At 40.6% G+C, this 17,818-nt stretch overlaps 1 protein-coding gene across 10 annotated transcripts in view; it reads right to left on the reverse strand.

The window, feature by feature from the left end:
• The window catches only part of si:dkeyp-44a8.4 (collagen alpha-1(XXIII) chain), a 126,912-nt gene that overhangs the window by 7,110 nt on the left and 101,984 nt on the right, over positions 1–17,818 (reverse strand). For 5 of the 10 annotated variants that reach the window (XM_034883753.1, XM_034883757.1, XM_034883751.1 and 2 more), the window contains 13 exons: positions 15,181–15,207; positions 15,063–15,089; positions 12,902–12,928; positions 11,993–12,019; positions 7,877–7,951; positions 5,887–6,003; positions 3,541–3,567; positions 3,377–3,403; positions 3,179–3,232; positions 3,017–3,076; positions 2,816–2,860; positions 2,632–2,709; positions 2,400–2,423 (listed from right to left, as the gene is read on the reverse strand). In XM_034883753.1, the coding sequence (XP_034739644.1) occupies positions 2,400–2,423; positions 2,632–2,709; positions 2,816–2,860; positions 3,017–3,076; positions 3,179–3,232; positions 3,377–3,403; positions 3,541–3,567; positions 5,887–6,003; positions 7,877–7,951; positions 11,993–12,019; positions 12,902–12,928; positions 15,063–15,089; positions 15,181–15,207 (615 nt within the window). Of the gene's footprint in view, positions 1–2,399; positions 2,424–2,631; positions 2,710–2,815; positions 2,861–3,016; positions 3,077–3,178; positions 3,233–3,376; positions 3,404–3,540; positions 3,568–5,886; positions 6,004–7,876; positions 7,952–8,314; positions 8,375–11,992; positions 12,020–12,901; positions 12,929–15,062; positions 15,090–15,180; positions 15,208–17,818 lie in introns of all 10 variants that reach the window. The other 5 variants (XM_034883752.1, XM_034883748.1, XM_034883756.1 and 2 more) reach the window with 3 other exon arrangements.

Here is a 17,818-nt window from a genome sequence, read left to right on the forward strand (position 1 = left end):
TGAACCTGCAATAATGTTGTGGCCACTTGGGGGCAGGCGAAACAAGCTTCATGCAACCTTGTTTGTGGAATTATTTGCACATCCAGCAGATACACAGCAGCATTAGCATTCGTTTGGAGTAGTGTTTGTGTCCTAATTAGGGCTGGGTTAAAAGGATTCTCCAATTAAAATTTTTAGTTTGAGTGATCTGATATTGATTAATAAAATCCCAAAATAGATATTTTAATATATGCGTTTTCACCATGGATGTATAACTAAATAGTACTTTGAACAAAATTTTGGAGGTTCAATTCCTAATGCAAACATTAACCTGGTGCATTATTAAAACATATTTGAGGGTTACTTCTTGCTTGTACAATTTACAGCATGAGTTCTCTGATAATCTCTTTTATAGATATACAAGTGAAATTGTACAGTATTGTATGTGAAATTTCCCTAAACTAACTGATATTGCATCAAAAATGTAATTGAATCGGGACCTTGTGAATTGATTTGGGTGATTCATACAGTGGGTTTTTCAGAGCTTTGGCCAAAAACGTTGCAGATGGAAGCTGTGAGAGTGAGCAGTAACCGCAAAGTTAAAAAGCAAAAATAAAGACCTGAAACTTGCTAACTTGCTTTGGAACTGCAGAGATGATTCTCTGTGGGTTCGTTCCTTTCACAAACAAGTAGTCATGCAATCTGTTAACAAACTGATTATAGCCGCTTTAAATAACTCATTTTCAGACAGTCACATGTATACTGTATGTACTTATGGCTGTTTACTCAGTTCATTACAATGGTGAAAAAAAAACTTGGAACTCGCAGAACTCCATCATAAGGCTTGAACATGGGCCAAAACAGAACAATACAACCAGGCTGATGGATTTCCCAATGCAAGCCTGACAGTAAACTAAGCTGATGACTGCTTTTGTTCACTGTGTTCACTGATCCCAACCAACTTGAAGCAATTTTATCTCATAAAGATTGTGCTGAATGTGGTTTGTGGTCCACAACAACCTGGTATCATTTTCCATTCTGTTGATTGTTTCGATGCAGGATTAGACCGTTGCATAAAAGGAGGGGAAACTAATCTTTTTACGTGACTTAAAGTAACACTAATGATAGATCACCCTCCTTAATCTCTACATTCACAATGTCACACTTGCGACTTCTCCCTCTGAAGTCCTCGGGCCATCTTGAAGTCATAAAAAAAAGAACTTGTGTTGCCTCTCAGAGGTGTAGCTATATGCTGATTCTCTCTCCTCCAATTCCTAACTTTTTGTTTGTCTTCTGTTTAAGCCATGGAAACCAATGGATGTTTACAAAACTGTTTGACTTGAGATATTCCATCATTGGAAAAGGAAGGCTAATCATGCAAATAATTATACAAAAAGCTATGAAATAAATGGCAGTTACACGCGACCAATTTCAGCATGGTTTTAAACCAAATTCATCATCACCGAAAATGTCACCACAAATAAAAGTAAAACGGCTTTTCACAAAAACAGAATAAATCATAACACAAGCTGGGTGGCCAATGAGCACTCTAGCTGAGACCTTGCATGTGATTTTGTGCCAAATGATCCACGTTGGCAAAAGGCTTCTGATAAGATCTCAGGTTCATGTTTTTACCGACTCCTTTGTAACCATCTCACGCTGCTGGTCTACAGCGTTGCATGCTGGAGCCCATTTCAGATCAGGTCTGAGGGGACCTGGTTCATAGTGGTTTTTAATCAAATGCACACTCCACTACAGAGATAGTCATCTGTTATTAGCATATAGCACGGTACTTGGTAGAATCAAAGAGTCTTGTGTTTGAGAGGGATGTGAAACTGAAACTGTGGAGACTATGAGGGGTTCCCCCTCCCAACCTTTCTAATGCATTCACCTTGTGCACTTCATTATGAGGAACACAATGCATATACTAAAAAAAAAAAAACATGCTGCCCTATAGCAAGTTACAAGTTACGTATCTTGTGAGGCACGTTGAATACATAGCATAAAAACACACTTGTAACACAACAATGTCACAAAGACTGTTGATTTTTCTGCATGATTAAGCATGCTGCTTTGGAGGATACATGTTATGTGATAGAAGAGCACAGCTGGACTATATTTGCTGGGACTGTATATTTAGTTCCAATGAATACACAAGAGAGTCTGGTAGACTAGTAAAACAGGGACATTCAGTAATATTCTTTAGATGTGGCCTCTAGAGGGACATCCAATACATCTGAAATACAGTATGGAGTCCCGGGTAGAGGGTATCAAGACAAACATATCGATCCGCTGGCCGAAGCAGGAGGGATAAGGTACTGGTACACACGGGGAGTGTGCATTCTCAAGTTTGTGTATGGATTATTATAGGTGTTAGTTACTGATCACACCATCAAAACCATGCAGAAACAGCAGATTACCGAAACACTGATGGTGTTGATGGCCTGTCGAGAAAAAATGGCGATATGTTCAGTTTTGTGGGTTTAGAAAAGACTTTCTTACCACACAACAATTTCTGGTCTTGTTTAAGTATTCTGTCTGATGCCCAATTTGAGCTGCAGTAATAAGTGTCCAATGAAATATATGATGCAACCATAAATGCCACGAAGCGCCAACCATAAAGCGTCTCATTGACGCTTAGATGTCACTCACCTGGAAAGCATCCAGAAGCTTCCCATTAAAGTCAATGATGTCTGAGGAGCCCGTAGCTCCTTTTTCACCAGGATTACCCTGAGGCAAAAACAAAAACCAGTGAGTGGGCCTAAATAAACCACTGAAGATAATCGCAATACAAAGTGTTTAAAACAGAATGATTTCAGAGGGTTCATACACATACCATGGCTCCCTGTGGTCCTTGCTCTCCTATTTCCCCTTTGTCTCCCTGTTTGATCACACATATAACCCATTATGGCAAATCTCTGTCAGACAGTGGATATATTACCATATACCATGTTTTTTTATAGTGTAGTGCATAATGTTAGCTAAGAAAAGTACTAGTTATTGATGTGTGTATTAATTTTTTATTATGGTATTTTACCTTTAAACCTGGGAGTCCATCCATGCCTCTCTCTCCCTTTTCTCCTTTGCCTGACTCGCCCTGTTTTCACAAACAGAAAACATTCAAGATCAATGCAGGAAAAGAGAGACACAATAAAATACTCAGCATACAAGCTATCTGATGAATAATGCTCCTTTGTACCTTTGCTCCTGTAGGACCCTGTGGTCCTGGAAAGCCAGGTTCGCCGTCTTCTCCCTGTCGGTTTAACCAGTTTAACAGTCAATTAATGTCAAAAGTACATATTTTTGTTACACAATATTTCTGTAGCAAACAGCAGAATATAACAAGAAGTAAAGCAATTAAGTTGAGTCAAGGTCAGTAATTTATTATTGATCGTACCGGCTTCCCAGGCAATCCTTGTGGCCCCTGAGACACAAATATAGTTGGTTATCATAATTACCCAGAGAAAGACAAATTGTCACTGCAGACTAAGAATATTAACTTATGACAATAAACAGATGGACTGTAAATGCTAGCTTGAACTGGATTTGAACTACACTCACCTCAATGCCATCACGACCTGGAAAACCCTGAGGAGGACAGAGGAGAAATTTTAGGTCTAGACTTCAGGTAAATCTTCATCAAAGAATCAAACCACTTTAGCCACTAGATGTCAGTGTTTAACAAGGCATGCCCCGTCCATAGACTTGAGTTTAGCAAGCACTTATTATGATTATGTACATACAGACCGGTGACAAAGGAAAAACAAGATTCAGATGCTTGCGAAGGGCAGAAAGGCCTGCTGAATGATTTCATGTGCTATGTCTCTCCAGGTCACCAAGTTGCTTTAATCTTGTTGCACAGGTACTGTGTACTTGTGTATAATGACAATAAATGCATTATATTCTATTCTATTCTCAACCCCAATTAACACTTACGGAAAATTTTGGTTATTTTAGGTTGTTCACCATTTTGACTTGGCAGTTATTTGGATGTATTTTATACAACACTCTCCACCACCATCATCAAAACCCCAATGAGAATACCCACAAAAACAACAACAACAATAACAACAGCCACTTACGTTGAGTGAGGTTAAGCCACTTCCGATTTGTTTTTCCTTAACGTGACACCCATGTTTATTCAAAAAGCCTTTCTTGATATTGATGACTTGAACCCTGGCCAGGACTCAGCCACATCATAAACACTGAGTGAGTGTTCCATGTCCACTTTCTGGCATAATGTCCATTATTGATTTGGCTTATTTAAGTAAGCCGACCTATCAGGGCTGTTTGTGCGGGCCAGGTGGACGTATGCTTGGAGCAACATCTGCTATGAAATCATCCATGGCCGGAGACAGCTAAGTAGGATCTTGTGCAAGAGCCCTCTATTTCTCTTTCTCTCAAAGACACACACACACACACACACACACACACACACACACACACACACACACACACACACACACACACACACACACACACACACACACACACACACACACACACACACACACTTTACAATAATGTGCAAAAGCTACTTAAATGCGTCCCAGCTGGTTTTTCGACCTCTTGCTTTCTGTCTGCACATATAAACTGTCTACTACTGTGGTCCTCATCCTAAATTGCTCCAGCAGCTTTTTAATCTCTTTTCTCACCCCTTTTACCTCCTCCTCTATTGATCTTTCCTCAAAAGCAGCGGGAAACAAATGGCGGTTGCAAATTGTTTTTTAGCACTTTTAGCGCAGAAAAGGATGGGTTAACACCAGTTCAGATGTCTGACACATTTACTATATATGGAATTGTAGATGACAGAAACTATTGTTGCAACTTTGTTTGAGCTGTCATTCCTTCACTTTCCACTTTACAGATACACAGAGTTCAAGGACACTCACACTGGCAGGCTTGCTCACTTTCTCCTACTCAGTCCATTTAGACATCTGCCCACAACATGGAGCGGCTCCTAGCGCCACTCTGCTTTGTTTTGCTGTTTTGGGTTTTGCAACGCCTTTAATCAGCTTGGAGAATACATGAAATTGACTGGGTTACAGGACGGGGCCCCTCTCTTAGACCCGTCTGCTTTCAGTCATTCTTGTGACTGTGCTGCCATTCTATTTTGTCGGTTCTGTGTAAGCTCCTAACTGACCTCACATTAAAACGAAAATTTTTCACTTGAATCCTTTTGCGGTCCTGTGCCAGTTGAGGGTAAGAGAGCATTCACTCCTTCCCTTCGTTAAACAACAATAACCTACATAGCCTCTTTCTCTCTTCCATCCTACGACCACAGCTTTAAGCGGCCGCTGCATGTGAACAAAACTCTGGTAAGCAGAAAGTTCATTTTTGAAAAACTTGCCTCAGGCAAAGAGCACAACTATTGTTTGGTGAGGCCGGCAAACTGCCCATGAACTCGCTACAGTGCCATATCTGTTTCAGGGGTGCACAGCGATACCGCCGTGGTAAGAGGGTGGGAGAATGGGGGGCGTGATGAAGAACTTTGTGGCTGCTGTCTTACACAAAACAGATGAGGCTAGGAGTAGAGTTGCTATTCTGGGAGCTTTTAGGTAAGCCACAGCTCACTGGCAAACCTGGAAGAATGAGAATATGGGTCAAATGCAATTTACTGCATAGACCCTTTCCCCCTTTATACATTTGCGCACTTTGCAATCTGTCACACTTTGTGGTTGAACCCTACTAGGTCAACAAGATTGGTGTCACAGCAGCTTGTGATGACTCAGGTGTTTTACGTGAGTGCATTCTTTGCGGTGTACCCTTAGTTAAAGGGTGAGGAAAAGGGGCAGAAAGATGGAGGACACGAAAACCAGCAACTAAGTGGAGTGTGTGTATGGGTGCATGGCTTTTTGTAGTGGGTATACATTTGGCACTTGCAAATGCAAGAACAGAAATTCTTACCGACTCGCCAGCAGGGCCACGGGGCCCGTCCTTGCCTGTGTTCCCAGGGGGGCCTCTGGGACCGGGGGGACCTGGAGGACCAGGAGGACCAGCGGGTCCACCCTCACCTTGGTCACCCTGATGAAAAAACCCACAAAAGAAATAGAAGAATTACGGAAAGAAACACAACAGAAAATATGTTTTTAGAGCCAAACATTATTGAAAAAACAAAACATTATTTTTTAACAGTTCTTAGTCTTGAATTGCCTTTAGTCTGAAACCATTACCATCTTGCAATAGGTGGAAAAAATCCTGTATCTTGTCTGCAATTCCTAAACCAATAAGAATTGTCAAGGGGTGGGCCTAAACTTCTGATCAACAAAATTCACTTTGAGAAATAAGAAATATTCGAAACGTATCCCTGAAACTCTCACTACACTTTTTAGGACACTTGGATACAGCACAAAGCAAGCTGTAACATAACGCTCAAATATCAACTTTTAAGTTGATATAGCAAACTTGTTAGCAAAAAGTGGCTTATTTACACATCAAGCAGATAGGAAGCAATGTTAGCATTCATTTGGAGATATGTTTGTGTCCACTTACAGTAAGTCCAATATTCAATCTCCTTTAAGCTTTTTTTTGGTTATCACGTATTCCCGAGAGAAACACTTGCTATTTAGCTGTTAAATACTCCAGCCGCTACTTTCTAACTTTGTCTATGTGTGGTTTTGTGGTGGGCGTATGGTGGGTTTACAGGGTTTTTCATGAAAAAGCTGTAACCGCCGACAATAAGTCTATAAGAACGGTGACAGTCCATCAAAATAATAAAGTTACGGGTTGGAAAACCAAAACAATAAGCTAAAAGATGAGCTGAGGAGAACTGTAGAGTCAGTTGATCATCGTCTGTGTGTGCATCCTAATGAGTGACTCCTTTCACTCACAAGTAGCCATCTGATTCACTGCCAATATAAAACATTGATTACAGCCTTTGAATATCTTTATTCCAATCCAAAGAAGGCATTTTTGCATAATTCAAAAAATCTAATCAAACCTTTCCACCATTAACATGAAGCTTTCAAGCGTAATTTGCTAGTCATCGCTGCTCATATAATAGATTGAGCCTTCAGAAGTGACAACAAAGGGAGACTGGAGGGGAGAATGGAGTTGACCAATAGCAGCTGCACTCATCCGGTGAGTCATAGTGATATTTAGTTACAAAGTAAAACACACCCATGTTAACAAATGCACTCTCACACGAGAAATTAATTGAGAACATTATCATCAACATCATTCTGTTTATTCTTCAGAAGGACTGTCACCTCCTATTAAAGGATCTTTCATCACTGGATTTGCATCTAACAGGGGACATGTCTCCTTCTGATGACTTCCATTCTCATGCTTATGCCAAACAGAAAGTATTAACGCCCTAAAAGTCTTGCTCACCACTAAAAGGAATGTGGGGCAGTGCAGTCTTTATAGTAACATGGTGCACTGCACCCTCTTTCCTCTACGGTCATGTGCTGCATTAGGGTTTGCTTTGTTGCAGCAAGCAACATGGTACAGTTAGTCCTTTAATGAAAAAGATATTACCAAGATCTTCAAATAGAAGACTAAACCTTATTTCCTTGCGCATAATTATTATTGAGCTCATGCTGGATATAAACTGTCACCAACAAAGCTCTTCTATTCTCCATGTAATGAACCACACACATTTCTTGAGGCTCTCGGAAATGTGTGTGGTTCATCTTCCAAGATGTTTTCTTACATTTTTGGAGGCTTTAGAACTTTTATACAAACAATTTCACACAAGTCATGTTAATACAACAAAAAAAGCCATCACTCACAGGACAACTATGAAAAAATCACCAAAAATGAAATCAATGAATTGAAACATGACTGAGAAAGGTGAAACTACTTGAAAGAATTAAGATTCATGGCTGTCCAGAACATGCATAAAAAAGGTTGGTTAAAATGTTAAAAGTGCACACATGCCTTAGTTGTGGTCTACCTTCAGAAAGCGTCTCTGAAAGCTACTGGACTGCTCTCCAGAGAGAAAGCTGTGGTCGTATCTGGGGAAGACCATCTGGGACGCGAGAGGTGAAGCAGTGACAAAAAGTAGGAAGACAGCCAAAACAGAGGGGAAAAAAGAGGAGAGGACATGGAGCATTTTGAAGGACAAAAAGAGGGAAAAGAGAAAGAGACATAAATGAGTGAAGAATTCAGAAATGCATAGTTAATTAAGACAGTGCAGACGAGAGTCAAACCAAGAGAGGAACGAACGGCTTTTGGGAAAAATAGACGAGAGTTCAGCGGTCTCTGAAGCTGTAAGAAAGCTTGAGAAGAGGGTTGTGCTCCTCTATCTGCTTGGAGAGTGACAGATCAGCAGCCTGACAGAGAGCAAAGACTGCTGGGAGGACAGAGAAACGACTCGCTCGGGGAAACCAACCTTGACGGTGAGAATCTGATTACTGTGCAGACCTGCATATGTGCTGTAGTTAGGAGGACCCTTAAAAGAGGAAGTGACAAAGGGAAAGGTGAGCAACTTCCTGTAGCAAACCAGGTGGATGAAAAGAGCTCAGGATTTAAATAGCCTCTTGGCAAGTTGTACATATATCAATGAACAAAAATACATCATCTGCAAAGATATGTTTCATTAAAACGGTGAAATCTAAACCAAGTAACTGTCCCTCTTGCCCCTTCAGAAACTATATCCTGGGTCTCTCACTCAAACATGTATTTAATTGTGTGTGTGTTCCATTTAATGTCTTCCCATCCTTCCCTTTGCAACCAAACCAAACAGAGGTGGCTTGGCTCTTTCCAGCCGACAGACAGTAACTGTGATGATTGTCTGTCAAGCTGAAAGGAGCAGAGTTTGTCTGCCGCCACAGAGCTCGTAGCACTGTGCTGTCTCTTTGGTTGAGCTCCCTCCAAAAACACATGGAAGGAAGGATGGAGAAAAGATCTAAGAGAGAAGGGAGAAAAAAACAGCGGGGGGATGGCAGGGAGAGAAATAAGGGCAGATGCTAGGCTGCTCTTTTGGTTTCCTTTAACAGGCAGCGGCAAGCGCTGGATATTTGAGGTTTATCCGACCCCACAGATCCCCTCCTCCTCCTCCTCTCTTTGCCTATGCACTCCTCTCTCCCCACTGTCACATTCACTCATTCCCAACGTTCCCACCATGGAGACCAAATACACATATCCTCCTTAAACATCTCATAAGAGGATAGGTTGTTTCACAGTGGACTTCCCCTTTACCTCATTCTTATCAGACCATAGGCTGATACCAAGACAAACAGCCATTCAACCTCGGAGCCCCTTTCTAACCAGGGCCTTTTTGTAGCAGTCTTTGGGCAGGAAAGTGTAAGCTCTAGCTCTGGATGGAACTCCCAGTGTGTCATTCAACAGACAAACCTAACCTTTCATTGACAACGTCATATGGATGTAACCAAATGCAGTCTGTGAAAACAAATGGCTACCATCTTTATGCCTAACAATAAAGGTTGTTTTGGTGAAAAATGCAACACTACACATGTCCTTTTGCCACTTGTTTCTGGTGATTCTATGACATCTGATCATGCTTTTACACCCCTGTTATCCTGTGTTTATAATCTGTTCTGGGACCAGATTCAGCCTGACAAATGTACTGAAAATGATGCATTGACAGGAAGTCACAGGTTGACAGAGATTCATGGCCACTTCCTGTTTTCACATGTTTTTCTCTCATCCTCCTGTAGAGTTTAGAGGTGAATCCGCGTACAATGTTGAGATCATGGCAAGGTGATGACACAGCTTATGTAGTCTAACTGCGCCACCTTTAATCTGCTTAGCCTCAGTGGGGTTTGATTCATACCTGTTAAGAAAATCCAGTTTTAAACGTTCAGAGACCAACAGTTTTTCATTTACTAACCTATCTAGCTATATTTATGAAAATGTACCCCGGTGCCAAACCTCATTCACAAAAACAGTAGTTTTAAGAGCTGCAGGGTATGTTTTGAACCAAGCCTGTGTCTCTAAGCGATACTCTTGAGGTTTTTCGCTTTCAGAAGTCTTATCCAAATGCAATATTTAACATTTGGAAGAACTATGTCATGCAGAATGCCAAACAGTTTCACTCTTGCATAAACTATTACCTCAAAATCCGAAGGAATAAGCTAGGAAATCAAATGGTGTACGCCTTGATGGGAATCAGGAATTCCTGCAATGTTTCTGATACGCATCATTAATATTGTTCCACTTGGCAGCCTTGTCAAATTTACACTCCATTTGTGCTCTGCAATAAAACAATAGCCATCCAGTCTCATTCCAATACTCATATAACACATTGTTATTGTCAGGCTCCAACTCTTTAGATTTATGACTACACATCTATTTTCTAAACCTCATTTGTTGGATACTTTCTAAAAAATGTTACTAATAATAAAAGACATCTAGCAAGTGGATACAAAAGCACTTTTAAGAGGAAGATTAGTAGTTTTTATAAATATTTCATGTTTGAGTATTTTGGAAGTTTAAGTGGCTCACAGTCAGAGTTATGGTCCTCATAAGACAGGCCACTGCCAATATGGAAATGACTGGCTGCAGTTTCTTTCTGGTATAGATGGTTGTAGCTTTTTTGAAATTTGAAACTGGTTATGGAAAAAAAAAAAGTTTTACTTTGCATTAGCTGTCAGCTAAAATATTCATAAGCTTCTGCTATCCACGTGACTTATCTCAATTTGATGAATTATCTAAACATGATCAAATATCTCTGGCTTCGGACCAAGTTGTCCAAGTGTCCAAAAAGTCAAAAAATGCAAAGTTATTTAATTAGAAAACTTAGAAAACAGCAAATATACACACGCCGGGAAGTGGCAACTTGTCAACCTTTGTCATATTTGCTTGAAAAACTAGGTGAACAATTGTTGAAGATCAATTAATGATAAATTGACTAATCATTACAGTTCTATGTTATGTTTCTACAGTTTCTACCTTCTTACAGGGGAAATTAAAAAAGTGAACCCTAAACAATGCATAAATTACCCCAGTAGCTCTTTTTCTTTGCATGAGAGGAAGTGTAGCCTTGACCTGATTTTAAATTCTAAACATTATTGTTATATTTATTATTAGTTAGAAAAACTAAATTCAAATTTGTAGCAGGAGGATTCATAGGATACATGATTTCTTCAAAGAATCCAAGCTGCTTGCCATGTAAGGCACTGGGGGCTTATTTTCAAACCACAGTAAATGAAACGAGAGATAATTACATAGATCTCATGGTGGTTGAATGAAAAGACAACACTGACAACATGGACCAGATGCAGGCCGAAGTTATTCCGTAATATAAAAAATAAAAATCTAGTTTCGTTGAGACTATAAGGCAGATTTGGCGCAGTGCCCCAACCATAAGGTTTTGATGGTGACATTTAAGTATTTCCATCGTTCTTTAATATCATTATTTCTCATCTCTGGCTTTGGAGATGTGGGCGGCTCAAACCTCATCACAAGAGCCGGACTATGTTGTTGGGATAGTTGCTGAAGGCTGTGTAGGGTAAACACACGTTTCTTATGAATCATAAAAGCCTTGAATGTTATGTGGGTAGAACAATGTCACAAAAAGTCTTTGCACATTTATATGTTTGCACAAACACATTTTCCTCCCCAGCATGATAACAAGTAAATAAGTAGTTTTTCAATTTCAGACTCCTCTTATCCTGGACTTTGATTTCCAACTTGTGATGGTCTGTTACTCTGTTCTGGGTTTGAATCACAGCCCTCCCCTGTGTCCATGTTAGACCTTAGGTAAATGCTTGTTGTGGCTCTAACTAGATAGGATCTTGTCCGTTTTCTTTCAACAACAAAGGTAAAGGGAAACTGCAAAGATAGATTTTTTAATAGTCTCAATCGATTCTCAATTATTTTATTTTTATCAAATTTACTTCTTGAAATGACTGAATGGAAAGCGCAATTTCCCTTGACCTTAAAAGATAGTGAGAAAAAAATGAGACTGGCAGAGACAGAGATAGACAAGGAAGACAAAAATTGGTCTTTTCAGCAAAGTCAATTATAGTGAGTGACAAAATGCACATGAAACAGTCAAAATGATATTGTTTTACCTTCTCAGGCAAAGACAAATAACATGACTTACCCTTGGCCCAACGTCTCCTTGGTCACCCTGGGAGAAAAACAGGAAAATAACAATTGTTAGCAGTTATTACCACTGTATGTGCACACGGGATGAGGAATGTAACACCATATTGCTACTGTAGAGCAGCTGTGACAGACAGCAAATGCTTATTTATGGGAAGGAAGTGACTCAAAGGTCATCTGACCCCAAACCAACTCAGGAAGTCGACATTTACTGCATAAATCATTTGCTAGGCCACAGTTGGAATCATCTGACGGGACGTGAAGGAAATAGAAGTGGGAGCGCACGTGCTGGGGATTTTGGGTTCTCTGATGAGGATATCGAGTTAATGTTCTCATCACAGAGCTACCAGCATGATTAGAATGAAGGGAGCCAATTTTCCAAACTCAACCTTCATCCGTCATTTGCAATCCTCACTCATCAGACTGAATCCTGAATTCTTGTGGTAACGCTTTTGTGGACAATTTTCAGTCGGGTGCAAAAAAAAGTACGTAAACAAAGTTACCCATTGGTGTGTACTGACCACATGCATAAGCCTCCTCTGCCAGCTCTTGCAGCTCTTATAGCCGCTTACATCTCAGCTAGGCAGAGTTTCACAGAGCGGGAAAACATCTGGCTATCATAGAAGCCCTGTGGACGGCCTGTAAATCTGTTTAGTGCCTTGACATGAGAATGTGCGGAGACATACGAGCTCCTACATTACTACATGTTTTCTGTGGCTCGTTTGATGGCCGCGCAGTGAAAAAGCTAATGTGGGAGGGCGATGCGAGGAACACCTGTGAAGTTGTGTGTAAGCGTATGCGCCTTTATTTGAGTCTTTCTGTCCAAATGTACGGTATATTAATGTAAGTAATACATCCACGCATTGACTTTTCTGGCAAATTTGTAGAAATCCATTTTGAAGCATACCTTTTCTCCCTTGGGTCCGGCTGGTCCCTGTAGGAGGGATTAGATAATTGGAGACAGTTGGTCAATATAAATCAGTTATCATATGAGAAATATATATCATTGCACTGCATGTTTTGATTTGGCTGCTAGCATGGATCACTCAATCAAAAGGTAAGGCAAATCAGTAATACCACTTAATGCAGCTGTGCCATTGAGACTGCTCAATCAGAAATCCTATCTGTCTGAGCATATTTCACAAGAGGACTACATGAGCTTGGAGCGATTTCTCTTTGTGAGATTAAAACTGTTGTGATGCGAGATATAAACTGAAAGGACAATATGTTCCTTTGTTCTGTCTTCCTCTCAGAGGGGAAGAGGTTTTAGATGTGGAATGCTAGAAATGCTAACTAAAAACACAGGGTTTAACAACAGGCCTGATGTGTAGTATGTGAGACCCAGCGACACAGTTTGTTGGCAGGTTGACATTACTGTCTCACAAAGACCGGGCCCACAGATGACCTTATCCCTGCCTCCTCCATCCGTTTGTCTGTCTGCCTGTCACAGTGGCACAAGGACCCCAAATGTGGCAGAGGCACAAACTGACAGAGAGGACAACATGGAAACCTGGCACCAACTGACTCTGATCTCGGCCACTGTCTCTCTAAAAATGCACGGTAAGCAGGTCTTACCTCATACAGCCCAGCCCGTCTCTGTTCTCCAAACTGTTTATTCTTTTCACCCATCTTATATTGTATTTCACTCACTCCTTCCGTCATTCTGCTTTTATTGAGTCTCTATAAATCTGCAATCTGAATCTCTGATTTGTTCCCCCATTCCTCCCCCCTTCTCTGTCAGAAACTTTGTCTGGACTGGAGCTCTAATTGTATTTAGGAGTAAAGAGCTGAAGAATTGAATCTGCTGACAGGCCACATGGTGAAAGGTATCAGCGTATCACCTGCTCTGCTTGAAACACGTATTAAATGATGCTTAATGCATTTAGAATATTTCTACTTTAACTTGGGGTGCATTCATAAAAACTTAAGAGTCCTGTGTTTGGAAATTATTTTCAGTGTAACATAATATTGGTTAAATGACAATCTGCATTAATAATTCATATTTTACCATTCTTGAATTTTTTATGTAATTTTAGAAGTGGGAAAAGAAATGAAACGGTTCATTAGTGACCTTAAAAATAGCAGTTTGAAAAAATATTGTGTGTCCACTAAACGTTCCCAGGGATTTTTAACTAAAGTATCTCCGTGACAACTGAGCAAACTCCATCCACCGATGATCAAGGCCACAACATGTGTCTGAAAGATGCAACTTTTTTGCAAAATAATTGGTTTTGTTCTTGTTTAGTTGTCAAGTTGTTTTAAAGTGTATGGCGCTTGAACTCACGCTCGGTCTTGTGTCTCCCCTGGCCATCATCCATCAACAAATCAATCTGCTTTTATCCTTGATTGTCTTGTTTTCATCTCCCCCCACATCACTTGAGTACTTAGGCCATTTTGGTCATGAGGTCTGTGTCACACCTGCTGGGGTTTTACAGCAGACCCTCAGCGATGGAGAGAGTCCTCTTTAAAGGACAGACCCAGCTTGAGGTCTCCTTTTGTAGAAAACGGCAACTTAATAGTGTTTGGAGAGGAGCTATTCAAACAGCTCTCATTATGCTGTGAGGGGTTTACATTTCAGCAGATGACTCGTCATTCTTGTGGCCAAGGTGACCAGAGGGTGGGGTTGAGAGGGTACTATAATTACTTTTTAAAGAGCATCTGTAGAGGTTATAAACGTTATTTTCTCCCTCACTTTTCCCACTAGTGTGTACGCCATTCGCTCTGCTGAGCCTGTTTCCACGCTACCCCTAGGTGTGTCTGGGGGTGTGGCGGGGAGGTTTCAGGGATGGGTGATCAATGGGACCCAAGGGGTGAAGTGCAAAAGGGGATTTTCAGCACTTGTTTCAGTTGAGCCATGAGTCCCACTACTTTGTTTTTTTCCCCACTCAGTAACAGTTGCTTCATTCCCTTAAGAACAGTAAATATAATGAATGAAGACCAGCAAACAATCCTCTCACACCTTACAGGCCAAATACCCACCTGGATTTTCAAAAGATCTATGAGAATGAATCGTTTTAGTGTAATTGATATTTGTTAAAAAACAATACAACAGGTGTGTGATGGAGTACCTGGCTTCCCTGGGGACCTGGAAAACCCTGAGAGGAGAAAAAACAAAACAAAGTTAAAATTAAACTCCAGTCAGCCACTTAAAGCATGTTTTACACATTTGATTAGGGGAATACTCACTGGTTTCCCATCTAAGCCGAGAGGACCCTGTTGGAGGACAAATAGATAGAAATTACAAAAAGACAAAGAAGAGCAATGCAGAACCATTAAATTAATTGTTTGCCATTTTGGGAAAAATTGGTATTCACTTTTTTTTGCTATGGAGATCGATGAGGGGATTGATACCACCCTCATATCTCATTAGCTAGAGCCACGTAACAGTTAGCTTAGCTTATTACTGTGAAACGGTCTGGCACATAACCCCCATAAAACCAAAACTTATCATGTTTACACTTCAGAACAAATCAAACCAACCAGAAATAAATTTGTTAAACTTTAGAGGTGTTAAAAGATAGTTTTGTTACCCTCAGACAGACAGGCTAACTACTCCCCCCTGTCTTTATGTTAGTTAATGTTCTCCGGTTTCTAACTTTGTATTTAGCATACAGACACGAGACTGGTATCAACATTCTTATCCAAATCTCAGAAAGAAGGTGAATAAGTGTTTCCAAAATTGTTAAACTATTCCTTTAACGAGTGGCTTAAAAAATGTCTATTGTAGGTCTGCTGTGAATTGAGAACATGTTAAAGAAGTTAATGATTTTAAATCTACTGACAAAACTACCTTCTCCTTCCTAAATATCATAAACTGGTTGTTATTAGTATTGCAATAATGTTTGAATCTTGACTTTGTATCTCTCAGGAAAACAATGTAAGTGATCTTAGTTTAGGAAAAACAGTTAAGTGGATTTGGCAAGACAAACGTTTGAAAGGACAGTAAAAAGCGTGCTTGTATAAGAAAGAGAAACAGCTGTAGTTAGTGGATGAAAAAGAAGAACTTTTATACAACCGCTCTATGTATATCCTGCTCCATTTAACTGTGTGTGTGTGTGTGTGTGTGTGTGTGTGTGTTTGAGTGTGCGCACACGTGAAATTCAAATATTAAGATGAGGGTTTATAATTATGCTAAGATGTAGAGTGTGGTGTCCAACATGATAGGGTGGATTGGGTCCAGCTGTATTCATTTTCCACACAACCCAACATCTACCGTGTCTGTGTGTGTTTGTGGTGATGAGATTATCCAGCAGGCAGTTAAGTACGATTGAATTCCCTATTCAACCTCACCCGAGTGCTGAAACAGCAGTTGGGGTTGTCCACTGTGTTTACCTCAATAAAAACAGCCGAGCAGTCATTGAACCTCTTCTGCAAAGCAATGCTCTGTTCAAAGGCACGAACCTTTTAAAACCCTATTTAAACATAAAGGAACAGTTGGATCAAACTTTCCAAAAACACTTAAATGTGATGTATGTGGTAAAGGCTAATGTTGACTTCCTCTTTAATGACCGTACTTGAAGTAAAGCTAACAGCTTTCACAGGGTCCCTCGAGTCGTGTGTTGCTCAACCCCTCACAGTCCTGGTGGCTCTGCAGACTGGAAACTATCATTAACAGTCGACATCTCTGGCCTTGGAGGGCTTCCATACGTTGGGCCTTTCTCTTCATCTCCCTGCTTTACTAGCCCCATGGGTGCTATTTGACCTTAGGTCCTGTAGTGAAAACCTACCACAATGTTGTCGCTGCTTGCTTTGACGGATGGACAGTGGGCACATAAGAACGATGGAAGGAAGTAAACAAGTGAGGGGAAGAGGGAATGATGCTTTGGTGCTGCTCTCTTTAACAGTTCATGTGATTGTTTGCTGCCCCTCTTTAGTCTTGTAATGGGACAGCTATGGCTATAAACTGTCTTCAAAAATGTTAGTGGTAAGTCCGTATAAAAGAGAGTTATAAAAAGTACAGCAAAAAGCCTTTGAGGTCCCCGATGTCTTTTTGATTAAGGGCCTCTTGTGAAATCAGCAGTAGGCGGCACAGACGGGGGGGTGGAACAAATGACTGGGACCAATCTGACGGCAATAATTTCACCATGACTATCTCAAGTGTAGAGTAAGGATGTAATGCTGGTTGGATGTGAGAATTGGAATGAGCCTTTAAATGTCCAAGGCACTTCTCCCTGCTATCTGTGTCTCTGGATCTATGCACGTGTCTGTGTAAATGTGTGCAGTGATATATCTGCATCTGGCAGTGTTTAACAGAGCCTGGCTCCTTCAAGACTCGTCAGGATGAGTAGACAAGGTGTACATAGTGAGGTCATCAGCTGCTAAACCGGAGCAAAAACAGACTTGATTTATGGCTGCTAACAAGCCACACAGAGGCCTGTGAACTGTAGGTACGTAGCTCTTTGTGTGTGTGTGTGTGTGTGTGTGTGTGTGTGTGTGTGTGTGTGTGTGTGTGTGTGTGTGTGTGTGTGTGTGTGTGTGTGTGTGTGTGTGTGTGTGTGTGTGTGTGTGTGTCTTTGTATCTAATACCTGGCAGCTGACAGTTTGCATACCACTATGTAGTATATGCTGTTACCTATATGAGCTTATTTATGTGACGGGTATCTAATATGCAAGAAAAAATAAGACCCAGATTTACTATAGAGCACTAATTAAACCAACAATACCGGAGTCCAGGAAGCTCTTCTATGACTGAGACACTTCAAAATAGATACTTTAAAATATATGAGACATACTTATTTAGCAACAAAGAGCAAGAGAAACCAAGGGCAAAATGGGCCGGTAGGCTTTATGTGAACGAGAATAGCAGTCAGGAACACAGGAGCCA

Source organism: Etheostoma cragini, chromosome 10, assembly GCF_013103735.1.
Source record: "Etheostoma cragini isolate CJK2018 chromosome 10, CSU_Ecrag_1.0, whole genome shotgun sequence".
Lineage (NCBI taxonomy): Eukaryota > Metazoa > Chordata > Actinopteri > Perciformes > Percidae > Etheostoma > Etheostoma cragini.